At 39.3% G+C, this 27761-nt stretch overlaps 1 protein-coding gene across 1 annotated transcript in view; it reads right to left on the minus strand.

Moving 5' to 3' along the window:
- Positions 1-12335: 12335 nt before the first annotated feature.
- Positions 12336-27761, minus strand: part of LOC145980557 (uncharacterized) — a 45992-nt gene continuing 30566 nt past the window's right edge. The window contains exon 3 of the mRNA XM_083113580.1: positions 12336-17124. Within this exon, the coding sequence (XP_082969706.1) occupies positions 13674-17033 (3360 nt within the window). The 5' untranslated portion in view covers positions 17034-17124 and the 3' untranslated portion in view covers positions 12336-13673. The remainder of the gene's footprint in view (positions 17125-27761) is intronic.

Here is a 27761-nt window from a genome sequence, read left to right on the forward strand (position 1 = left end):
ATGCTAGAGCTCTCACCACGAAATCATCCAGTTAAGGTCACGCCACCCACTTACAGTGTTGACAATAAGCAACAATTTCAACCGACGAAGTCAACCCCATGCGTTCAACGCTCGAAGTGTTGACTGAGCAGCTTACGTAGAAGAAGTGTGGCAACCCTGGAGAGCCAGGGGTGTGGAGGAGGCAAGGGAAGCTCCGACTTTGGCTGGACTTTTTTCGTGGCGAGAGCTATAGGAATTTAAAACACATAGGAACAAGTGGATGCATTCGCATTGGTTTTGCGTAGTTCTGCACGTACCTGACCACTACAGTATGCGAGCACGCTAAATATGCAAACTGCTATTCACGGCAATCTGCTCCTGCGTGTGAGTTCCATTGGAGCTACCAAGCACATTATGTTAACTGTTAACTTTCCTTTAAAGTGGACCACTAATCCGCCTGAAGTAAAATTTCCGTCATCCGACTTCAAGACTTGATTCACCGTCATAGGCAGATAGACAAAGCTTATAGATAAGCACACTCTTAGTTTTTTGTCACCAGTTCTGAAATAGATGAAGTCGATATACTGACATATGTTAATTAGGAAGTTGTTTACAAGACAAATTCCTGCTTTATTGATGACTCAGGGGAACAATAAATACTTTTACTTCACTGCGAGTGACACATGTCCGCTGTAAAGTAGTAATGAGCTCCATTACAACTTGTCCTTCTTTAGAGATAGAGATCGAAGTCATTAACTATCACGGGAGGGGGAAACATTTGTCTTAATGGGATCGAGAAACACGGAACGCATTTTAGCTAACAACTTTGTGATATGCTTTTAGTGTCTAGGGCGGCTTTATTTCTACTTTGAAATGTGAAACTTTATTTCATTTTAATTACATTGATCCTCGCAATATACTTGGTTAGATCAGAACACCAATGTTGCCGAAGTATTAACCTAATAGATGTCTTAATGTCTGGCAGTCGACGATGATTTCCATTTGTGGGAAATGCTAATTATACACTCTGTAAAAAAAAAATATCATCACTTCATTATTTTTGGTCGTCAGCATTTCGCTCGTGAATTATCAGTTGTTTTATTGATTTAATTCCACTTGTCGATTTGTTTTCCTAACAATTATATAAAACACTATATCTGTACAATATATTTTTATTATTTAAGTCATAGTTACATACATAATGCACTTGACAGAACTAATAACAAAATTATTGCAAATATAGCTTGTGGAACGTTTTCGCACAAAGACAATTTTTGCAAGTAAAAAGATTGAACAAAGGTTTTAAATGCATCATGATATGTCAATTTGAAATGATAGTAAGTAAATACATTGACTAGTACTTAGTGTGGCCACCCCTGGCCTTCCTAAGTGCTTCCAACCTTCGAGGCATGCTATGAATGAGATTTTGACAATATTCGACCTCAATTTCATTCCAAACATGTACAATTGCTGCCATAAGTTCCTCTTTTGACCTGTACGTCTGATTACCAAGTTTTTTTGCACATCAATAGGATTCATGTCTGGAGAGTTGGGCGGCCACCAAAGTATTTCAATATTCATATCATGAAACCAGTTATTCACCACCTGAGCACGGTGACAGTTTGCATTATCGTCTTGAAAAATAAAGTAGTCCAAATTCTGTCCAGAAAAATTATCTCCTGCAGTTTGTAGAACTTTCCGATTCAGGATTTCCAGATATTGATCAGCCTTAACGGTCCATGTGCAAAATGCATCCTGCCAATCCCTTTTGCAGAGAAACATGCCCAAATCATAACACTGCCACAAAACTTTTGAGTTTCTAAAATACAAGATTTTGCAAGTTCTTCTCCCTTCCGCATCCACAGTTTAACTGAGCTGTCATTCCCCAGCAATTTAAACCATTTTTCATCAGAAAATATCACATGTTCTCAATCTGTATCATTCCATGCACCATAACGTGTGACAAACTCATGTCTAGCTTTTGCATGTGCATCAGTTAGTCTTGGTTTTTTACGTGGTACGTGTTTAGAAACACCCTGTTTCTTTAGTTGGGATACTACAGTAGCATGAGTAAGATTAACTCCCACCTTATTTTGTAGTTTATGTGCAATTTGGCGTGAACTCATTCCTCTGTTCTTCACTGCCATGTCCTTTATCATACGATCCAGTCAAAGTGATGTCTTTTTCTTTCTGCCACAGTGACTTCTCAGTGATGATTTTCCATGTTCTTGTTACTTTTGCAGGCAGCGGCTAACTGTGGATTGATGCATTTGAAGTTGTCGACCAATTTCTCTCCGAGAATGACCATCCATATGCAAAGCAAGAACCATTCCTTGCTTACGTGGTGAAATGTCACACTTTCTGCCCATTTTTTCGAGAAAACATGCTCAAATACACTACACACCACCAGAACACTTCACAAATATGATAACGTATCCAAACTGTCAATAATGAAGATGTAGTTGCAACATAAAACACGTCACAAGTTGCACTACTAACAATCGTTTTACAGATTCCTGACAATTGATCACAATGCCTTGCAGCAGTAACTGATTGCAACACCCTCTAGCGGACACTCCAAACACTAAATCAACAAAAGAATAACACCTCACTATGCAGTGATACCAGACCAATACTTCAATCAATTGATTTCAAGTTGTGCAGGAAAGATGCATGCATGCGAAACTCAAAATTGTCAACATCCGTAATAAGAATACAGTGATGCTAATTTTTTTTTACAGAGTGTACGTTCTAAAATGCCCATTTCCTCCCTACCGAAAAACACTACAGCACGTTTCGGCAACGTTCTTTTTACAGATGGTGTAAATTGAACGTCCGATTACCAGCTCACCACAAGAATTATGTGCTATGATTTCCTCACAAGTTTATACTTAGAAGATATGTTTTTTTTTTATGGGGAATAAATACCAAATTGAGAATGAACTCTGCACAGGATGCTTTTGCTTTCTCCTGATTCGATTCCTCCTTTGGTTCTCGTATGTTATATGTTATTCCACTGCATTGTGTTTCATTCAGTGTGTTTAGGGAGAGAGACAAAGTGACACAGCCGGCCTCCGTGGCGGAGTGGTTAGCACATCGCGCGGACACCCCCCACAGAGAGAGAGAGAGAGAGAGAGATGAGATATATACGATGTACTTGTTAACGATCAATGCAATAACTTTTATAACTTATTCCCTTCCTAATATGGATTTATATTCTATTCTTTCATTATTCTAGATAATATATTTAATGAGCTTTATTTGATTAAAATTTATGATTGTTCTTCTATAAATATCTTACACTTAGGCTGCAAACAACATATCTATAGTCTTAAATAACTACAAAATACCAACTCAGTACGAAGATACGAGATATGATACACACGATACATGGGCAAAAATAGCTTATTTGATGGAATGATATTTACTTAGTAACAGTGTCAATATAATCATTTCCTTTTACGAAGTACGCTTCGACGTAATCATTGAAACTGTGTTTTTGTTTTACACGTAAATATGACGAATAAGAGGGTGACGAAATTCTAACTCGATGAGAGATCCGATAATTTAGAAGTCTGACATTTATCGATGGCTCGTTGTCAGTTGAGATGGGTACGTGTGGTGAGGAAAGTGTTTGCCTAATGCAGACAGTAACACCCAGTTTTTCCTATAAGTTCTTAACAGTCTCTTTACCCATAGATTGTAAACAGGATGATCCCACATGGCCCCTTTGGCATTTGAAAAAGTTGACCTCAATCCAATATGGCGGATTTCGCAGCAACAATGACTGGATATGAAACGAGGAGAGCAAGATTACGAGGAACAGAAAATTTTAGGTGTGCATGATACAGATCGAACGAACTATTCGTTGAACTTACGAACTGCGGTCCGGTCGTTGCGAGTAAGATTGTTTGTGAATTGCAGTTGAAATGAACGTTCTGATGGTACGTCATTGATGATGCATGTTTGGTAGAGGAATACGCAACAGTACTGACCTCAAACGGTGCTGAAATGACTTTGAAACTGACGGGATTTGAATTCCCACAAAACGCAATTGTGTTCTAAAAATTTAAGAATTGTCGAGTTGTACGGATTAATTCGGTACGAGTCGAAATATTTACCTTGTTGGTCTATGTTTATAGCAATTCAGTGTTCACCTTTTTTTTGGAGGACGGATCCGTGATAGCAGGTTTCTTGAGGAAAAACACATCGGCGAGTGCGTCACTCAGGTAGACACCCTGGAAAAAACTCCTTGTGACGGGGTTTCCTTAGATGTGTTGTGAATTACGAATGTGTTCATGATTAACTGGAATAGTTGAATATGATGCTTCTCTCTCCACAGAAGCATCGTAAAGCAGATAGATAAGGCAGATCATAGGGCTTGCTAGGGCTGTGTTGAACCTAGCCTCGATACGTATCTCGCCATAATCGGGGAGGCTCCTGCAAGATGCGTCGTCGATAAGAGCCGGCGTTAAACGGTAACAGCATGAAATTTCCCCTCGCGAACATTTCCCTTGTGATGAGATGTCCCCTGTCTGCGTGGTGGATGTTCGTGCCTGTCAACGATATCTCGTATGCTCTTGTGATTTCCCCATGATGCCTCTTCTAGAAATCAGGTTCCAGAGGAGCTGTCTGAACCAGCTGATCTTTGACGTAGAGGGCAAAATAGTTGAGCGTTTCCGGCGTCAGATAGAATGGGTTTGTGTTTCCTGTGCCCACGATATCGTTGTTCGACACCATTGAAAAATCAGAAAAGAAGGAATGGATCCGTTTGTGATGTTGTCCAACGTAAGCGATTTCCATCCCGACGGAACGATTATGGTTTTCAGTTCAGATCTTTTGAAAAAATTATTTGGCGTTGCTATTCTTCAGGTCTCTGGTGTGGGCGAAGAGATATGTTGAATGAATTTTAAAATGCGTGATGTTCAGAGCAGCATATTTGATCTGGATTTTCAACTGAGTTGTTTCGGTATTACCCCAAATATAGAAACAGTTCTTTGCTTTGGTCAACACCACTTTCAGTTGCACGTTGTTGTAAAGGTACGTACTTCTCCTGGTTGAAAAAATCAGCATGCGCCTTAGATATGAGTTATACTTCGTTCTGAAATTCCGTAGACTCCGTTACTGTGTCGGCATTTGTCCACTGGAACAGATCTCTTCCTGCCTTGAACCCCTCGTTGGTTGTTACATCTGCGCTGCTTGGCGTGTCAGGGTAGAAACATCTCGACGTCAGGTGGGTCTTCAAGGCATCCTCTCAGTAGTTAAACACTGTTTCGAACTACTCTTTGTAGTGGTAGTTGGTGCTAGAGTATGATAACAGCTTGTCGTTGAGGTACAAACTACATTGACTGAAAAGTGAGTGGAGCAGATTGTTCACCACGCCACAATTTCTGGTTGCTAGGTAGTTGTGTTTCATTAGGCTTCCGTACAGTCTAGTCATTCGAACTTTAAAGCGAAGTCGTACCGTTGCTAGGTCTCGGTACGATTCGTCGGTTCCTGAACTCACAAGCTCGAAGACATTCTGGTTTTCGATGGACGCTATGGGAAGGCATATTTCCTCGTAGTTGTCCACAATACTTGTTTGGATGTATGGTTCCTGGAAAAGATCCAAATCCGTCGGCATACCTTCCATTCTATACAGTTACGGTGAGAAAATATCCGCGTAGTGACGATGTGATTCCGTTGTTTTTATTTTCTTCCCAGGTCTCGAAGTCGCTTTCTTCTTCTTCTTCTTTGATGCTGTGCTTTGAGCAGTGCGTGCTCTTTTGCATGTTATCGCCGACTGTAGGCTCTGCTTGCGTTTCCCTGCATTTATACCACTTCCGGTCATCTCTTTCAGCTTGCATTCTGTTTTGTTCAGTAGATTCGCTCTGTTTTCATGTTGACGTCTCCGAACAATATCTCGAGCAGATCCTTGCGAACTAGCAACATTGGTTAATATATTGGAACCGGTGCGCGACGCCTCTTGTCTAAGCGCTTTAGCTCCTGGCACCATCATTGGTTTTACTGCACGGAATAATCAAGGTAAAGAGGAAACCAAGAGTCCATATCCGCGATGATATTTTCTCCCCTTGTAGTAAAAACCTGCACCACGTCCTGTTTGTACTTGGACACTGTAGTAATCGATGATCGAATTGGCTATGGCGACCGTTGGCACTAGTCTGTTTATATTTATGCGCAGGACCATTCTTTTATTCATCTCTATGTCACATCCGTTTTCGGAAATGAAGAACCACCATAGAAGGTACGTTATTCAAATGCAACGGGTTCTATGTTGTTGCGGAACTCGATGTCAATCGTCTAGAAATAATATTTGGCCAGAGGATTTTTTAACACTTGGTGGGCGATGCTTCTCTTGCCGATAATCGAGAAATCCTGGCATATCGTTAGGAGTAAACGTGAAGTGATTTCGTCGGTAATTTGATGTTCGATGATGTCGCAGTACAGGAAAATAAGCTGAATTATTGAAAGGGGTGATGGTTGATACAGCACTGTCAGAAATATATTTTTCTTCCATCCGATCGATAATGTTCCTCAGTGCACTTGCTGTGTAGATCTTCGTATCTTCGGCATCCGATCTATTGCGAAGAAGATTGTGAATATTGGCCAACAGGTTCGTCGGTGATACGTACAAGTGTGGTAGTAGTTCCAATATATCGCCACTGTGTCCTATCTTGACAGTGTTCGTCGTGGACAGAATTTTGGTATTGTACAACTTTCGCTCCTCCATTTCGTTGCCAGCATCCAAACTGCTATCACTTAATTAAACTTTTCCGTTTTGTCTTTCGATTCTGTACTCTTTGTTCTCTGGAACAATTATATTTTGAAGTTCCTTGTGTAGAAGGCAGTGGCGATGCTACATAAAGGGCAACTAGGGCACTGCCCCACAAGAATTTTAACATAAGAAGTTCATCTGAAGAGACGATCGGTATATACGCGTAAATATTTTTTTTGTTTTTTCCTCAACCCCTACGTTGCTGCAACCAGACTTACAGGGTATGCACCCTGTGCGAGGTTAATATATTTCTCCGTCCTGTTGGAGAGAGTTCAATCTCGGCTCTGGCCCGGAGACGTGACGTCACTGACTGATCCAAACTTTTACAGCATAGGCAAAGGACAATGGAAAAGCGCAAAATTCGTAGCCGTCTCTGGGCAGGGAACGAGGTGCCCTGCCCATTCATGTTTGCCTCGTTCACCGTTCAGTGTTTCCAACGCTTGGCAGGTAGTTCATTCGTTCTTCCAGCCTGCAGCAATAAGATAGAAAAAAATCCCTCGAATGCTTTTCTTCGCGCTTGTTCCCGCGACCTGAAAAGTTGACAACACTTTTTATTGCACAAACTAGTCCCTCGGTGTTTTCAAAAAGATCCTCTTTTCTCCCCATTGTAATACGGATTTGGATTTGAGTTAGTGTATGAGTTTGCGTTGCGTTCCGTCTGTGCGTATTGGTCGCTTATGAAATAATTAGTTTTTCGCGATTTTATAGTTACTCTACGTGTTTATTTATTTGTGTAATTGTGTCTGTGTTCCAGCAACTTGACATGCAGAATATCTTCGTAAGTATAAACGAACTTTTTGGGGGTACATGGCCAATGTAAAGTGTTGTAACTGAACTTAACGCTGCATCATCTTCCTAGTTAGTCATTGATATTAGTGGATACTTGGTGAATATGACATTGAATCATGTAGAAACTTTAATATCTACGCCTTTCAATTCATTGACAATGGAAGAGAAACTGCAGTGTAACATTTTTCTAATCATTCCAGTATCTACCCAAAGTTTAGTTACTGTAAGCGTATAGGGTTCCGACGTCAGTATTCGAGTTTTTTTTTTTAATTCATGTAATTTGTTCCATATGTTGCTGATTTTTCGTATTCCTACTTTCTCTCTCTCTCCTTCTTTCTTTCCTTCTCTCTCTCTCTCTACACAGAGAGAGAGAGAGAGAAGAAACTCCTCTTTCCTCTCCGTAGTGAGTATTTAATGCTCTTTGGAGAGATATCTTGATCAGAATGTTAATTTTATTCCAAATTGTTCGAACAATTTACTTACTCCATATCAAGGAACTCCCCCCAAAAACCTTAAAGAGGAATATAGAGGTAAACTGCCCCCCTCCCCCAAAAAAATAAAAATGTGCCGTGCCTGACTGAAAAGGCACGCGCCGCTCCTGGTAGAAGGTACCCTCCAGTACATAACCCTGAAGATCTTCGATTAGATATACTGAAACGCTGTATCCTTCAATGAATCTTGGAAGCTCTAGTGACCAGTTTTAGACATATCCTTTTCCGAAGTATTTTTTTCGTTGACATCCATGAGTCTCATTCCAATGCTTCTATGGTAGGAGGGGTTGTGCGTGAAATACTTCCATATCCGTGTTTTGAGCGTCCTCCTACTCCACAACACTGGCTTTCAGGTCCGTGTTTCTGGAATTCGATGCTCAATGTTTTCTTCTTGCTTTAGCATCTTCTGGAACGTGGCATTGGTGAACTCTGATCCAGTGTCCATTTGTAATACTTGAAGTTTTTGTTTGTCCGACCGAAGTACTTTGACAAAATCTCGAGTCACTTCAACGCCTGCGTTGTTTCGCAGTGGTACGGTGAATCCTTGCTTGGAAAACACATCGATCGCCGTAAGTATATGTTTGAAACCTCTATTATAGTTTTAAAGAACCTGCAGATCGTTTAAATCCGCCGTTCGACACACACACACATACATTTAACCAACTCATCAAGGGGATAGCCGAAAATTTTATGAATGTCGAGAAGAGAAAGCAAGATGATATTACATATGTAGACATTTTAGCGGAAATTTCAGGCTCTGCCAGGGTCTCTGGCATATTGTGCCATTGCTCTACTGGCATTCCCAGGATTTTAGAAAAGGAGGAGGGGGTACGTATACTCTTTTCGGTAGTCAGTCATCAATTTGCAATCTCTTTCTGCCTTTGACGTTTCATTTTTTAAGGGAAAGCCCTAAAGGGGGCTTATGACCCCCACCAACACTCCCTTGGGAACGTCACTGGAGATAAATAAGTGAGCATTTTATCATATTGGGAGACGAAACTTTAGATATATTGTGAACGGAAAGGTTTTTCACTGTCCATTAATTTTTTTGCGATCCAGCTGTGTTCGAAAAGACTTCCTTTGTTTCGTGCAGATAAATGACAAGACCGCGGAAGCTGTGATAGAGATAATTTTGAAGACTTGAACAATACGTATGAACAATATGTTGGGTTTCAGCTTTGATAGGAGCTGCAAACATGAGAGGACAAGACATAGCAGTGGTGTTCAGGCTCGAATCAGATAGAAATTCCGAGAGCTGTCTGCGTCCATTTCACAGCCCACAGTTTGAATCTCGCGTTGTCGAATGGATTGTCCATCCCGTGCATGTGTAACAGCTTCATAAAAACACTCATGCCCGGTTCGCTCAACCATTTATAAAACGTTCTTAACGAGTTGATAGTTAACGCATCACTAAAATCTTAGCAGCCTGTTAAACTTTTAATGTTCGCTCAAGCGATTTTATAGGCCCGTTAACTAACGACATGTTAGAGGCGTTTTGCTTTGATGCCTTGCTATTCTCATACTTTGATAAAAGAAATGCAACGTTTTGATTGGTTGCACCGTGGACAGTAGACCGTGCGTAAGCGGATTTGGGCTTTTTTTGTATGAAATCCCAGGAACAACAATAAATAAAGCAATGTGTAACACATAAATATATGTTTAAGAAATGAATGTTAGTTAGGTATTTACGTTCGCACACCGAAAATGTTATGTATTAGGATTAACAGTTACATTGTAATTTCGTAAGTTAGATTTAAATGAGTGCCTACCGACTGCCAATACAAGATCATAAATATATGCATAAAAACTACTGTTCTAGGTTAGGGTAATCTGTTTGAAGTTTGATAAATTTAATTATATTAAAATGGCATTGCAAAAGAGGTCTAGGTGGAAATGAACATGTGTTTGCTTTAACAATTTTCCTCAACAAAAGAGAACATTTCACGAAATGTACACGATGCATAACTTAACTTGCTGTGCCATGGCAATTAAATAATCTGTAAATATTGCACGTCACATATTTTGGCATTGATGTGAATGTGGCATTGCAAACAAGAAATCTACTGTTTCCAAATAATCACTTACAAAAAAAGAAGGCACGTAAAATGTTTACCAGTATGATTACCGTTCATGCATATGTACATGAGACGTTTCAGAATGGTTGTTTTTTTAAAGAAAAAATATGTATACAATACGATATTTTATATTTGATCTATCATAAATGGTAAAAAAAAGGACAAGTACACTGTTAGACAGTATCCTTACCACTTGTACGAACGTACCGTACAAGGAATAATTTCCGAGTGGGTGGTAGTGTGTTTTACAAACAAATATGCATACTTTTACAATGTCCATACACGAAACTACAATACCTGAAACTGCTCAGGATTCAGCTTTTTTCTTAATGAAACATACATGTGTAGTACGGTACTTTACATTTTTTTTTATTATTAATTATGTGATGAAATTGTAGTCATTCAGAAAATGTACCTTGTACATGGAACGGTTAATTAATATGATATCTTACATTTGATTTATCATAACTGATAAAAAACAACAAAAAAAAACAAGTGCACTCTTAGACAATATCATTACCACTTGTCCGTATGTACATGGAATAAGTTCCGAATGGATGGTAGTGTGTTTTATGTTCCTGCACAATGTCAAAATGTTACAATGTCCATGCACGAAGTCCTGAAACTGCTTAGGACCTCAAGCTTTGTTTCTTAATGAAACAACATATGTAATCTATATTACGTGATGAGATGGTAGTCGTTCGTAAATGTACCTTGTAGCTACATGTAACGGTTATTTTTTTTTCAATTATTAAGTGCTCTTTCAGTTTGTTACGAATACGATTTAATTTCCATTTGCACCGTTATATGTCAGCCCACTTTCAGTATGCTGCATAATAATTGTTTTGATTTTGTGATTATATTAAGACTCACGTTATATTAAATAACATGTTTTATTCTGCAGTACTTACGTACAGCTACGAGCTAAATAAGTAAATAGGTTAGGCAGGTTTTCTTTATTTCTGTACTTGGTTAGGTTAGGCAGGTCAGGTTTGGTGCTTTTAGCAATTATCTCCAGGTTGCTACAGCTGTCCCTAGCCGCTTGTGATTCAGAATATACGTAGAATTATGAACATTTGTGTCGAGCATTCTCTTCACTGCAAAATCATTTTTTTCCATTATGTTAATTGGAGTAGGTGGATAATAATTTGAAAAGTTCGAAAGAACAATTCCCTACTACTTTGAAAGATTGCGGCTACATTGTGTAATGTCACAGATTTATTTTACATTATATGAGAGTACAGGACGTGTATTGCCTATTTCTAGGACAGTTGCTTAATTTTAATTTTATCTCTTCTGACATTTTTCGGTTTAAAAAACAACATCAAATTGGAATGGTAGTTATAAGCAGACATAAGCATAAACACAACAAACCACGACTTTATCCACTTTCTATGTGATCCACTGGAAAACGGCGTGGACGACGACACCGAATATTTGGGTGAATAACTTTACCATATACAAATTGAAATATGTAAATGGAGGTTAAATTATGTTAAAAAGTCATGCGATATTTTGTGTTTATTGTTACAGTTACATGCGTTTTAAAAATATCAAGTTCGTATAATTAACTATAAGCATAAAGCATATATTTTTGGCTCGACAGGCAAAATTAATAAAATTTGAATAATGTGTGATGATCACGATGCCATTATTGACAAAACTTTAAAAAGTACATTGATACAATATTTCTCATTTAACTTACATGTGATTTCTGATGATAAATTCAGCCGTCCTCCATGCACAGCACGCTACGACGCCAGGGGTTCCGGGTTCGAATCCAGGCCTGGGCAAGAGTGTTCTTTGTAAGTTTTCCTTCAACTCATCTTCAACGTCACGATTAGACAAGAGTCAGAGAAAAGTGATGGAAAATAATTTATTTCAGTCAGTCTATGAAATATCTTCACTTTTAAATTAAAATCCTTGTACACCTAATGTGTAGAACATATTTACATTTCTGTTAACATAATAAGGAACTGCGTGAATTTCATGTACATGCACGAGACAAAGGATAACTTACTAGATAATGTTCCTGGGAAGGAAAAACATACTTGAGTACAAAAAAGTGTTCCAAATTAATTAGCGAAGCATACTAGAGTATCAACCATCCTTTGTTTAACCAATTATTTCACATAAAAAAATTAAGTATTATATTTTGTACTGAACTTTTAATCATCATAGCTAACATTTTTATGTACATGGTACAAAAATGTCATGGCAAAAATATCATTATTTTCCATATTTTATTTACACTTACAAGTCATTGTGAAGCACACTCAGGACGAAATAACAGAAGACTAAGCACAGAACAGTTATTTGCGATGCCCAGAACTGATAACAGACAGTATTATATAGGCTACAGTTGGTTACAAGATGTATTCAAATACAGATCAACATGTTATTAAAAAAATGAGCTTTCACTTTTCCCTTATTCCAAGATTATTCATACAATGGAATTTTCGCATCTAATATTTCCTGTAACATTACTGAAAACAATTTTTAAATACTTTTTTAAAATATGATCAAAAATTTTCGAAATAAATTTGATTTTTACATCTCTGTATACACACATAAAAAAATATAAACCATCTGATTTTATACACTTCTCTTTCTGTTAAGGCAATTTAGATATTAGTAGCCATAGTTCGACCTATGGTGCTGTACAATTATTTTACTTCGAATAAGTACATACAGAATATACACAAAACTATTATTTGTTCAGTTACTTCAGTGTCCAACCAACTGTAAATAAATACAACATAACAATTGATTTTTTATATAAAGTACGAAGTGTGTGGTGCATGACTCAAAAATAACAGTAAGGTGGTAATAAAGATTGGGTATACTTTTGTTTAAGCGTACGTACATACACTAACAAAAATATTATGTCGGTTATATTAAAGAATATATTTTATTTTGCTGTCTTCTCTTCTTTTGATGAAATATTGCGTAACTTAATACCATATTTTCATGACATTTTAATCTTAACTTTATAAATTCAATCAAACTGTAATTGGATATCTTTGCAGCACTTTCATAAAACATGTGTGCTTATATACAAGGGTTTAACAGTTGATTGACAAATGCATATAATACATAAATTTACAGTTTTCAAGAAAAAATGAATACAATTAAACATAAAAGAAAAATACACCTGTCTTAAAACAGTACTTATTTCATTAACTCACTCCTCGTCTATTTTACAACTATTGTTTTGCAATATGTTTGATGGACTTCAAAAAAATTACCTGGAACTTCTCACGTTTATAGCGTGTATATTTTCTTTACAACATTTACTGATATTATCTGAAATTTCAACCTGTCTAATTGCTATAGTAAGAAATGTCAAATCCTAACTACTTCACACTAATTTACGAACGTTCATTACTTGTGACAATGGTTAAGTGTCTATCACAGACTCATGATATGTTCTTAAGTTCCAATTTCTATAACTGTACACAGTACGATATGTCAATGACTGTAAGTTCTTGTCCTCTACAACCATTGTTGCAGATATTTAGAAAATGTATAATCATCTTTGCAAACAAAGTGAGAGTAGAATGATCACTGATCCCTACCGAGCTTCGTTTTATTATAATTTTCAATGCGTTCAGCAATATCCAAGTGGTTATTGTATTTTGCTAAATCTAATGCTGTTTTATTTTCACCATTTTTGATGTCAGTAACTGCATTATTTCCTAGCAAGGCTTCAACAGCTTTCAAGTGACCACTCTCTGCAGCTAAGTGAAGTGGTGTGTTACCTTTCGAAGTTTGAGTGTTAGTGTTAGTAGGCCGTAACAGTGTTAGAACTACTTTTTCGTGGCCAGTTTGTGCTGCTAAGTGCAGTGGAGTAAAGTGACCATTATCCACAGCTTGAATATCTGCATTTTTCTCCAGTAGACATTTCACAGTCTGCAAATGACCTTCCTTTGATGCTAAGTGAAGAGGTGTGAACATGAACTCCGTCGTATCATCAACAAGAATTCCGTCAGTTTTCAAAAGGAGATCTACAACTTCCAAGTGTCCATTCTGAGCAGCTAAATGCAACGGTGTAAATCCATGTGCAGTTCTAACATTCACGTCGACATTTCTCTTCAACAGTTCTTTGACGACATCAGAATGTCCATTCTGAGCCGCAAAGTGCAATGCTGTAAATTTATATTCGGAACTTGTTACGGCATTGATATCGATTTTATTGGTCTTAAGCAAATCTTCAACAATTTCTAAATAACCATATTTTGCAGCTGTATGTAAAGGTGTGTTGTAAATTCCGTCACGTACATTTACATTGACTTTTTCTTTTAGTAGCAATTTCGCTGTTTCTTCTTTACGTCCTTGAAGTGCATAACACAAAGGCGTTTTTTTATCATTCCCTCTGTTGATTACCTTATGGCGGATTTTCTTATCATCTAACTTACGCAATATGGCTTCAACTATTTCAGAGTCGCAGCTCCTACAAATCAAGGGAAAATATCTCCATTTAGCATCAATATTCTCAACAATGAACTCCCTAACTAATTCACCATACTTGCTTGCACTATTCCAAACTGACACAATGTGAGGCGCGTAATATTCTGCACTATTTCTATCTACAAGTTGCATCTTCAAGATTTGAAGAGCTTCTCTTAAAACCTGTTCTTCCTTCGCTTCCTGCGCTTGGAGTTTAATCTTTATAACTTGTTGCATTAGTCCGTGAATACTTTTGGTACCATCATGATCATCCTTGATTATAGAATATGCTTTGAGTAATCGCATGACGGATCCAAGCAGGCTTTTATTTCCACCAACAAGATTTAGAAACATTTTTGGAGGTATTCGATTAGTAGCCAAAAAGGTCATTATGTTTAAAATTTCCACTGCTTTTGATCCACATTGTTCATTGCTTACTATTTTGCCTAGTGTCATGAGAAAAGTTGTGAAAGTAGTTTTCTGATCGTTATTCTGAATGTTGTACTTCAATAGTTCCTCACTTTTGTTCTCATAATCAGTTATGTAATCAGCAACCGTATATTGGTATTGGGGGTCTGCATTATGTACGTTCTCATGCTCCTCCACTATGTATGCAGTAGCCTGCTGCAATGCAAGTGGAAATCTGTGAAGTATCCTTACCAATTCTGATATGTCTTTATCTTGGGAGTTATCGCTCTTCTCTATGGAAATGGATACTTTTACAAATTCTTTTGCTTCATCTTCTTTAAAGTTTCCTAAATGCTGTACGTTTATCCATTTCTTATTCCAATCACACTCAGAGGTGATTAAGATATGAGGCTTCTTAACCCCTGGAGGCATGCTAAATGGCAACAATCCTTTCACAGCCTCATACTTTTCTACATTGTCGAGTATGAAGAGGCTTTTCCAGTTAGAAAAATGTCTGTAAACGTCGTTTACTATATACACTATGTCCCTATCCTCTCCGTACATATCTTTGACTTTTATACCCTTTTCTTTGGCTAATCTGTAGAAAGAATTTCTTCCCTGTTCCTCATCACTGAAGTCAATGCACATTACATGATCATATCCTTTGTTTTCATATTGATCGCACCCGTACTTCAGAGCTAATTCGCTTTTACCAACACCTGATAAACCTGTGATAAGATGTATTCCTTTCGCAATACCCGTAGCAATGTCATCCAAATGTTTTCGTCTTCCAGTAAAATGACTTCTTTCTCTGACCCCAAACCAAGTTCGCTCCTCTTCTTTTTCGTTGCCCTGCCCTGTCGTTACGAGATTTTGAATGTCTTCCAATTTCTGCTTGATTTCTTCATTACTTTGTTGAGTTGCCTCCATCATTTCAACAAACAATTCTCTAACTTCAGCCTGATTCTCTTTTATACAGTCCATCAGTTCATCAAAATTATCCTGTATGAACATTTCTAAGTTCTCAAAAGCTGCCCGTGCCTCTTCTTTTATTTGCATAATTTCATCGTGAAAGACTTTTTGTAACACCTCCATTTTACTCTCTGATTGGTTTTCAATAACATCTAATAAATATGACTTTAACTGCTGTTGTGTTTTTTCGTCTCCTTTCAACGTGTATGTATACTTTCTCTCGGGAGGGTTGTCCTGTCGGTACTCGGTTTTTAGTGAAACTTCATCTTCAAACTCGAACATTCGACGATAACCATATTTACCAGTTCTACTACCTCTACATTTTATTTTCTTGTAGTACAATTCTGGACTTCCATCCTCATTTACCGTAACAATTCCTACTTTCTCGAACATGCTTGCAGTGTTCCATGAAACAGAATTCTGACCTAGTAATGAATGTCCAGTTTTAATATGGGGAAAGCCAAAGGATGCGTGTGTGTATCTCTTTGACTTTCCGAAGAGAACACCCTTGATGTTTAACGAAGTTGAAAATTCTTCCTCGTTGTTTTCTCTGAGATAACCAATCACTCTGTTCACAGCGTCGTGAGCCAGCTTGAACATCGCCCGCTCCCAGCTGCCATCTGCAGTCACACGAACAAACTGATCCTCAAAAGATGTGAAAATGTCTACAGCTGCTTTCCCTAGCACTTCTACCATTCCATCTTGATCCTTTTTAAACTGATACAAGAACTTAATCAGTTTCTTGAGTTTGATTCTATTATGTTTATTGCCTGCACCTGACACAACATTCTGAAGAACGGAGAAAGAAACTTTGACAGGTATGAGTGAATCGCCTGAAGCGGCTTTTCCCGTCTTCAAAATTTCATTAACTAGATTTGCAAAATTTCCAGATTTCTTGGTTTGGTTTTGTAGCCTATCGTAATAATCTGAGAAGAACATCCCAAAGAGGGAGACATAATTTAATACAAAATCTATTAGTCTCTTTCCCACTTCTCCTTCCAAAGAAAACGTGTTATCTCCTGTGTACTTTGTATTATCATTTGGCATCATATCAACCCCCTTTGGCTGCTGGTGAGTTCCACAATCCTTCTCCATCTTATACGTTTGAATGAGTCTTCTTTCAGAAGTTTCAATGTTTAGTTTTATCAATTAACTGAATAACAATTGAAGCTGATTCTTCTGAACTCTGAAATGATAAGGAAAAATTGTTACTGCAGTAAATATTCAAACAAATTGCATTGCTCCAGTCATTACAATAAAATATTAATCAAGAAATTATATTCATCCATTCAAAACAGAAAAACAGACATAGGCGTAACTTCCCTCCAAAATTTTCAGGTTTGTTAAAATTTACAAGTTAAGGAAACTTTTGTTAACATCGTAAGACCTAAGGAGCTAAGTAAAAAATAATAATATTTCTGATTTCACAAATGTAACAGTTATTTATCAAATAATCCTCGACCCAATTTTTATGGAATTAAAAACTTTTCGACTCTGCCCCCCAAAAGTTAAGCCTGAATTTCCTACCTACCCCCCCGCCCCCCCCCCCCAAGTTAAGTCCAAAGTTCCGCCCATACACACAGACACACACAAATTGCTTCTGGCTTATCCTGGACTTCCTCATCGTATCATGAGGGTCCCCGTTTCAAAACAGCAAAATTATTTAAAACGTTACCACTGTTATCCTTTATAGTGGTATGTTCTAGTATCGTGATATATTAGGTTAAAATAATTTTATTTTGAACACCAATACTACAACGTGGAAAGATGGCTGAAACCATAGGTGGATCTGGACTTTTTATGGAGGGGGCAAGATAAACTTCTAATTGCGAACAGTCCTAATTGCGAACAGTCCAAATTGCGAACACTTGCTGCTTCAACAGGAATACACTCGAAGAAATATGTCCTAATCGCGAACACATTTATCTGCCTTGGGACCTACAACTTTCTCTCACACTTCCCGAGTCCCGGGTTCGATACCCGGTGGAGGCACATCGTGGTTCGGATCCCACTTTAAACTGTAGGTCCAGTCCCGATTAGCATTGCTGGGCATCAAGTGGACATAAAACATCAACTCAAACCAAACTTTCCGAGTCTATTTAACGATTTTTTTCTAAAAGGGACTCAGTTCCAGACTTGAGACTAGTCAGTGTTTTGTTGGATCATAGAAAATTCTACATGATTAAAGTTGTAGCGAAAGTTAATATAATTTAACAGTAAAAGTGTGTCCTATTTTTATAGGAATACGTACTGCACACTTCTTAACTGAAAAGAGCTTCGTCATTTAATACTGTAATACAATTATTAAATTTATCTTAATTTCAAATTCAAATTTCAAAACATATGACACTGTTCTTAAAAATTTAGGAAAGTCACAAATCTTCATATACTTCCTAGTTCTCCTCGCCAAAAACAAATAACATTTTTTCTTCCCTTTTACATCTTCTAGGCTCATTTCTATCGCAAGAATCATGCCGTTAGACTTTTCTACCTCAGCCTTTAAGCTAATCCCTCCACTACATTTTTTGTCCGGTGCTTTCTGTTGAAGTAGTTTTACATCACTTAAGGCACCAAGGAGTTTTCCAGTCATTAACACACGAATTAAAGTCAGATTACGTTGACAGACTGAAAGGGTGAAATGACCTTGGAAAGATTTACAATAGCAGAAGACCATGATAAGTCAATCAGGTAATAGCAGAAGACCATGATAAGTCAATCAGGTAATAGCAGAAGACCACGATAAGTCAATCAGGTTGGTTATCGTTGTTACTCAAACCAGCTGAGTAGAGTAAATATGTACTTCTGACCACAACTTTGATTTCTTGACCAAACGACTACAAAAAGTTGAAAAACTCACTTTCTCTCCCCGTTCCGCGCCTCATTTAGTGCGCTGACGATGTTTCACGGGCGCAAAAAGGCAGTGATGAGTGAAAGATGAGCTCTCATTCTCTCATCCTTCTCATCTTTCTCATTGTTCTCTCATTCTCTTTTTATTCTCCTCTCATCCTCTCATCTTTTTTTTATTCTCTCATTTTTTTATTCTCTTATTTTCTTATTTTTTGAAAGATGAGTGCACCTTATCGTAATTTTCCAAGTCTGGGACCAAATGTTTATATATCGTGACCTACGTAAACCTCTCCTCTCATTCTCTCATTCTCTCATTCTCTTATTTTTTGAAAGATGAGTGTACTTTATCGTAATTTTCCAAATTTGGGACCAAATGTTTATATATTGTGACCTACGTAAACCTCTTCTCTTATCCTCTTATTCTCTCAATCTCTCAATCTCTCAATCTCTCAATCTCTCATTCTTTTTTTACCTTTAGAATATTGTCGTCAACATTAGAGATGAAGTTGGAGTGCTGGAATCAACGGGGCCAAATGTTTATATATATCGTGATCTTCGTAAACCTCTCCTCCCATCTTCTCATCCTCTTATTCTATCATTTTCTAATCTTTTGAAAGATGAGTGCATCTTATCGTAATTTTCCAAGTCCGGGACCCAAATGTTTATATATATCGTGACCTTCGTAAACCTCTTCTCTCGGGGAGGGAACGATGTACCATACACACACACACACACACACACACACACACACACACACACACACACACACACACACACACACACACACACACACACACACACACACACACACGCGCGCGCGCGCGTATGTATTGTGACGCAAACAAACAAACAAACAAAATAATAATTGCTGTTTTTTAGAATACCTGGCCCCTAACCCGCCAGGGTGCGTGGTGCCCAACCCAAAAAGGTTCTAACGGCGAAATCATCACGAGTTTAGATTTGTACTGCGAATGTTGTCAAAAATTTAATCAATGTTGTTTATTCTCGATGCTAGAATCTTACATAGATTATTCTCTAAAACAAAATCGATAATCCTATGCCAAGCCCCCAAGCTATTCAGGCAATTTCTAATGTTCGCGTGGATAGCGACGCTCGGTAGAATTTTTCCTGTCCCTGTGGAGAAATTGTGTTTCATCGCTCAATATAACATTTTCATCACGGACCAAACTATCCACAACAACCCCTCCCCGAACCCATTCACCTTACATCCTTTTTCGCCCGAAGAGATTCTATTTTTTTTCAGCTTTCCCACGGTTCTGAATAAAGAATCTATTACACCCCCGATAACAATAGAATCAGAAGCGAATGCGGCGGAAGCAAACACAGCAGCATCTTCCGCTTTTTGAGTTTTGTGCTGGGAATCGTTTGTTTCACACACCACACCCTGACGGGGCGTGGAATAGAGGCCGAGGGGGGGGGGAAATAAACGACAATACATGCATGGGTGGAACTGTCAACGCCCCGTTTATTGTTATTTGTCCCTACAGAATATTGTGCACATCACAAAAATCTTTTGTTGAAAAAAATATGGCATGAATGAATTAGTTAACAAGGGTTTTATTTGCTAGGATATTGACCATAGCCCTTATTGTGTTTTCACCAAAGAGAGTCGCGTGGAGTAGGGAGGAGAGAAGGAGAAAAAAAGAGGAGTTCCTATATAACGTAGTAGTTTCTTCTTTGTACATCATTATCATAGTGAACGTCAATCGTGGCAGTTCAGTATTTTTTAATTTGTTTATCTGGCAGTATACATATATATCATCGTGGAAGTTTTAGTGAGCTACAAGTTTTATTTTGAAGTTTTTCTATCTCTCTTGAAGGGTGAACGTCAATCGTGGGAGTTCAGTATTCTTAATTGTTTGTCTGGCAGTATACATATATATCATCGTGGAAGTTTTAGTGAGCTACAAGTTTTTATTTTGAAGTTTCTCTCCATCTCTGTTGAAAGGTAAGTTTTTATTTTCATGATATATTAATATTTTTGTTTTGCGTCTGACACACACATATTCAGAGGAGCCATAAAAAATTGACACACACTTACATGTCCCATATTTTTTAACCTCCTACAACAGTGCACACACACACACACACATACATACATACATACAAACATACATACATACATACATACATACATACTGTTTGCGTCTAATATATATGTGGAAGGAAAAAATATCTAGCATTTTTTAACTTTTTTTTCCTTCTGTTTCAGTGCACTTTCCACTACCATCACCACAACCCCCCCCAAAAATTTCTCTGTGTATATATATAAATAACAGAAGGAAAAAATGGAACCGCAACCAGGTCCCTCCGGTCTTGTGGCATGTCGCAACTGTCGAAAGTTGATTTCTAAACCTAATATTGCTAGGCATTTTAAAAAATGTCGTCTACCAGATCATGATGTCGTAGCCCCGCCGGCAAAGAAATCTCGCACTGATGGGGATGAGGAGGGTGCTTTGAATAAAAGTGCACGCATCATGACTTATAAATCTGGAAGCGATGAAAAGTGTGACTCGAGCATCTTCCTCAACAATGTGAAATCTCTGGTAGTCGATAAATTACGTGATTGCCTCGTCAATGTTGCAATTAAAATTCATCTCGTCTTGACCCTGCTGTATGAGAAAGTTGTCTCGTCCGAGTCAAGCACTTTCAGCTTTTACGTAGGGTGTGAAAGCTTACACGATGACAATAACTAGAATCTTGACGAGATAGTGACACGGCTATTTGAGCACTTGACACAAAAACAAGAAGAGTTTGAAGGTAGAGGAAGTGGATGGAGTCTTTGCGGTCACAACCACATGTTAGAACTTCGAGTCTGCAATTTCAAACCATTACGCAGCACTCAAAAAAAAACAAAAAAACAAAAAAAGCAAAATGCAGTGTTGAACATACAAAGTAATGATCAGAAGAGTTTCCTATGGTCTGTCATCGCCGCATTACACCCGGCTAATAATAATAACCCCCAACGTCTGTCCAATTACAGAGGATACGAGGGAAGATACGAGAATATGATGAGAGGAATTTCCTATCCTGTGCCCCTGAATAAGATCAATCAATTTGAAAAAAACTATAGAGAGGAAAAAGGAGAATATATCGATATTTCTGTGTTTGGGGTTGACGATTGCGACAACATTCGTGTGTTAAGACCTGCGAGAAGCCAGAATAATGTAATTCGACTCTTGCTTGTAGATGGTCGTTATAGTTTGATACGAAATTTCTCAGGATTAGTAGGAAGACAGATCAGCAGGCATCACGATAAGATCGAAATTTGCGATCGGTGTTTGAGAATTTTTCGCGGAGGTAAGAAGATGAGAGAACAGCACAAGTGTTTTGGCTCCGTGAATGCAGAACCCGAAGATGTCATGCCGGAACCCGGAACCAAGATGAAATTTCAGAAACACCAGGCTCTTCTCCGCCATCCCGTCGTCCTTTATGCCGACTTTGAAAGCTTCCAAGTTCCCATGACGTCTTGCGACCCTGATCCCTCTACCTCAAGCACGACCCAAATTTTTCACCACGAGCCTTGCAGTTTCTCCATCTACGGAGAAAAATTGAATGATGTCATCTTGTATTGCGGACCTGATGCGGCAAAACATTTTGTTGAGAAGATAGCGGAATGCGCGAGAGAACTTGCACCCAGCCTGAAAGGCTCTTACGTTTCTCCACCTGCTCTCACAACAGAACAACAACAGAGACATGACGCGGCGACAAGATGCGAGGAGTGTAACCAGGCTTTCATCGCCGAAAATTACAAGGTCGTCCACCATAACCACCAGAATGGATTATTTCTAAGCACCATCTGTAATTCGTGCAATCTTAAAATTAAGGAGTCGCATTTTGTTGCCGTGTTTCTGCACTACACGGAGAAGTACGACACACATCTCTTCGTCAAAGAACTCCACAACATAACTTCTCGAATCAGCATCATCCCGAGAACGAGCGAGAAATATATTGTGGTGAGAGTGTGGATCCCTCTCCAAGAAGGAGGAAGCGTGGAAGTGCGAATCCTGGACTCTTACAATTTCCTGTCCTCCAGCCTCGCAAGCCTTGCATCTCAACTTGGCGACGAAGATCTTGTGGCCACCAAGCAAAAATGTTTTTCGGGGAGAGATGAGAATTTGAATCTGTTGCGTCGCAAGGGTGTCTACCCCTACGAGTACGTCAACAATTTCGACAAATTTGACGAGACGGAACTTCCACCCCGGGAGGTATTTTATTCTTCTCTCACGGAGGACGTCTGTTCCGAAGAGGACTACGAACACGCTCGTAGTGTGTGGACGGCATTCAATTGCCAAACTTTTCGCGATTATCACGATCTCTATCTGAAATTGGACGTGACACTTCTGATGGATATTTTCGAATCGTTTCGTAAGAGATGCATCGCGATATACAAGTTGGATCCTGCGTATTTCTTCACCACGCCGGGATTGACTTGGGAATCGATGATGAAATACACCAACGTGGAACTGGGCCTCATCGCAGAGAAGGAACAGTATGCTTTCATGGAGAGTGCGATACGGGGTGGCATCGTCCAATGTCCCCGACGCCATGCTCAAGCAAACAATCCTCATACGCCTGGTTACGATGCATCGAAGCCCAACACCTATATTGTCTACTGGGATGTCAACAACCTGTACGGCCACTCCATGTCCCAGTGTCTTCCCATCAGCGACTACGGGTGGATGACCGAAGAGGAACTCTCCTGCGAAGATTTTCTTAACTGGAGCGAAGATAATGAATGGGGCTGTTTCTTGGAAGTGGATCTCGATTATCCCGAAACGCTTCACAAGAAACATCACGGATTGGCCCTGGCCCCCACCAAGGAGAAGCCACCTGGAGGATCGGAGCCAAAACTCATACTAAGCATGGAGAACAAGCGGAATTACGTTCTGCACTACCGACTCCTCCAATTTTACATAAGTCACGGCTTGCAGTTGAAGAAAGTTCATAGAGGATTGAAGTTCCGACAGAGCAAATGGCTCGAACCGTACATAGCCGAGAACACGCGCCGCAGAGCACAATCGACATCGCCTGCAGACAAGGATCTGTACAAACTGTTCAATAACGCCATCTACGGCAAGACGATGGAGAACGTGCGTAATTACATCGACGCAACGTTGGTCACGGACGAAAAGAAATTTGAGAAGATCGTCGCGTCACCCTACTTCAAAAACTTCACTATTTTCGACGAGAATCTAGTATTTGTTGAGAGGAACAAGAAGCAAGTGATGCTCAACAAGCCGATTGCCATAGGTGCCACTGTTCTTGAACTATCAAAATTGTACATGTACCAATCGTACTACGATCAGTTTCAACCTTTTTATGGAGATAACATCCAAATATGTTACATTGACACGGATAGCTTCATTTTTCTAATCCAAACACCAAGCCTCGAACATGATCTGACTAAGATGAAGCATCTGTTTGATTTTAGCAACTTACCATCAGGCCATCACTTACATTCGGCAGAAAACAAAATGACGATTGGAAAGTTCAAAGATGAAGCGGCTGGTAATTACAGCAGGGAATTTGCGGGGCTTCGTGCCAAAATGTACTGTGTAAAGATTACAGAAGAAAAAGAGATCAAGAAGGCGAAGGGGGTAGGAAAAATAAGTACCAGCAAATTTAGCATGCAAGACTACAAAGAATGCCTTTTTCATGGTAAAAGGCAACTTAGCACCGATCATCGCATTGCAAGTAAATTGCATGATTTGTACACGACGCGCGTAACCAAGGTCGCATTGGATGGCAGAGACAACAAGTTACGCGTTCTCGATTGTCAAATCCACACGCGAGAGTGGGGGCACTACAATAAAAGCGATAAATGTGACGTGTGTTAACCGTAACCCCATAGTCATGAAGTTCGCTGTGTTTTTGAAGAAGAATGGCAGACGGAGGAAAAGAATGAAAGAGGGAGCCCTCGGGCGATGAAAAATAAGAGTTGAATTTAATGAGCCTCGATTTGGAGCGGGCTTAACAACATAATAACAGGTTGCAACTTTTCATCGCCCGAGGGCTCTCCCTTTCATTCTTTTCCTTTGTATGTTTTGAAGAATAGCAAAAAGCACGATGTGTTAAATAACTAACAAGAACAATGAATCTCTTTGGTTTTCGCAAACAAAGCAACATGGACACTGCATCACCAAATTTCAATAACCTCTTACCTTCCGTGTTATCTAAACTCAACGGTTTGTTAATCATTCACCTCAACAGCATTTGGACGGAAATAAATAACGATGTGGGCAAGATGTTTTATGTTTTTAATAACAATTTACATTTCTATGAAATTCCGATCGACGGGAAACTTCAAATCACCGTAAATCCGGAGAACGCAGGCGAAATCAAAATTTCTGCCGGCAAGAACATTTTTCGAATCAAGCACGACAAGATACTTTCTAACATGTCGTACGATGTGTCTGCAGGAGATTATCTTTACGTGGAACTCCTCGGAGACTACGACAAACTTATTCCTCTCTTCGTAGAATTACGAATCGTCTATCCTATTATAAATAACCGTTAACCAAAAATGCCTAACGATATTTTCGGCAACACCAAGCGTGTAGACCATGCAGAAGAGATTCTCATGTTGGACGTTCGTGTTAAGAAGTTGAGGACTGATTTGATCGCTTTGCAGGAGACCTTAAACAAAAGTTTAGAGTCTGAGATCGCTACGCTCCAAACGCAATGTCTCGATCCCATTCTGAAAATCGATTCCGAACTGAAAACACTGATAAAAAATTATGTCGAGGTACCTTCTTACGACAACATTCAAAATATACAGTTGAGCATGGATTCGCTTCAAAATGATTTGGCCAAATTACAGCAATTTCAATCGAAAAATGAAGATTTGGAAAAATTGAAACTCGAAATCGAAGAGCGAACTTCCGCAATAGAAAAGAATTTCTCTGAACTTCAAACTGTCGTGAATGATATTGATATAGAACGATTGCAGGTTGTTGTTTCTAAATTACAAGAAGAATTCACCGGTACGTTGGAAGAAATCAAATCCAAGTTGCAGACTTTGGAAGATACAATGACGAACCTACCATCGTCGGACGAACTGCAGGTCATCGGTAAAAGCGTCGCGAACATAAAAATTCAACTGGAGGCCTATCAAGATTTCGAACACATTCAAACCACCATCGCTACGCTTCAGGCGTCCTTGGAATTGATCAACGAAGAAATTAAAAATATTCACGCTGAAGCGAGAGCGTTGACGAGCATTCAAGACACGTTGAGCACGGTTCAGCAGAAGATCGAATATTTAGAAAATTTGAACGTCGAAACGAATCTCGCTCATTTTCATCACGTACTGGACAACATACAGGGTGACTTGGAATCGTTACGAACGAGCGTGCCTTCAAGTGAAGATTTGGAAAAATTGAAAACGGCGGTGACGGCACTATCCGATTCGAGTGACATCAAAAGTTCATTGAGCGATCTCGAGAGTAAAGTGGCCAATCTCCCCACCTCCAAAGAATTACACGCCTTGAAAAGGAACATATCACGTATGCTGAAACGACTGGAAACGGAAACAGCGAACGTGGAACAGATTCGAGACGAACTTGCTTCGCTGGTGTCGACGCTGCCCACTTCGCAGAGCGTCGCCGACCTTCACACGCAGTTTACAGAGATGCGAATCATCGTGAACGATCTTACCGAGAAGAGCTCGAAATTGAATCAAATCGAGAACCTTCAGAACATTGTCGTCAACATCAGAGATCAAGTTGGAGTGCTGGAATCCACGCAGGAATCGACGCTGGCTTCTTTCGGTGCCAAGTTGCAAGAACTCAACGAAAGCTACAAGCAGTTGAACGTGGAAGTGAAAATCAAACCGTCATTTTCTACCGTAACGGATACCATAGTCGAGCATTTGGTGCCCGTACAAAACACACTGGGTTAGCTTCACAGCAACCTCGTTAGCATCGATACTAAATTCGCTAAACTGCATTCTCTGCAAGCCATCGAAATCAACAGCGTTCCCAATCAACAGAGAATCTCCACCTTCGTCGAAGGTAACAAACTGTACATGCTACATCCTTATCATCCGTACTACAAGTTTCTCCTCGATGGCACGATTCAGATAAACGAATTTTCGTACTGGTCTCACGGCAGAAAAGCTAGCGTTCCCACCATGACTTTGATATCGAATCGTGGTGTCCAGAAAGCAGGAAATATTCCTCTGGCACGTTGGAACGAAACGCGCAACATATATGAAATACACAAAGACGAAGATCTCACCGTTTTCGACGTGAGTGCCGGCGATAAGCTGATCATTCAAAACACGAGTGAAGTGCCACCCTCTTTGAATCCCATCACGCTTGTGCTTCTCTTGAAACGTAATCTCTAAAAATAATAAAAAATGTCTAGGCAAGCCATCGTCCAAGAATTGCATAGACCTGCACGCCGCAACTACGAACGTTTGGCTGTGGTAACCAAGGGAATCGACGACCTCTGGGAAAGCGACCTCGTCGAAATGAGTAGCGGCAAGTTAAAAAACGTGCATAAATTGAACAAGGGCAACAAGTACCTCCTCACCGTCATAGACACATTTTCAAAATTCGCATGGGATCTACCTTTGAAGGCGAAAACAGGGACGTGCGTCACGGAAGCATTCAAGACAATTTTTCGCGAAAGCGGCGGCAGACGACCTCGGTTTCTGCACACGGACAAAGGGAAGGAATTTTACAATGCCGTATTCCAAAAGTTTATTCGGAAACACAACGTTCATCATTACTCGACCTTCAGTGACGTCAAGGCCAGCATTGTGGAAAGATTCAATCGTACTCTGAAATCGCGCATGTGGTCACGCTTCACGCTTCAGGGAAGCTACAAGTGGGTCACTATTCTCCCGGAACTTGTTAACGACTATAATCACACACGGCACGCAACGATAGGCATGAAGCCAGCTGACGTTACCAGGTCTGACGAGCAACGTTTAATTTCTAGCGTTTA

This window comes from Lepisma saccharinum, chromosome 28, assembly GCF_977018435.1.
Source record: "Lepisma saccharinum chromosome 28, izLepSacc3.1, whole genome shotgun sequence".
NCBI classification, from domain to species: Eukaryota; Metazoa; Arthropoda; class Insecta; order Zygentoma; family Lepismatidae; genus Lepisma; species Lepisma saccharinum.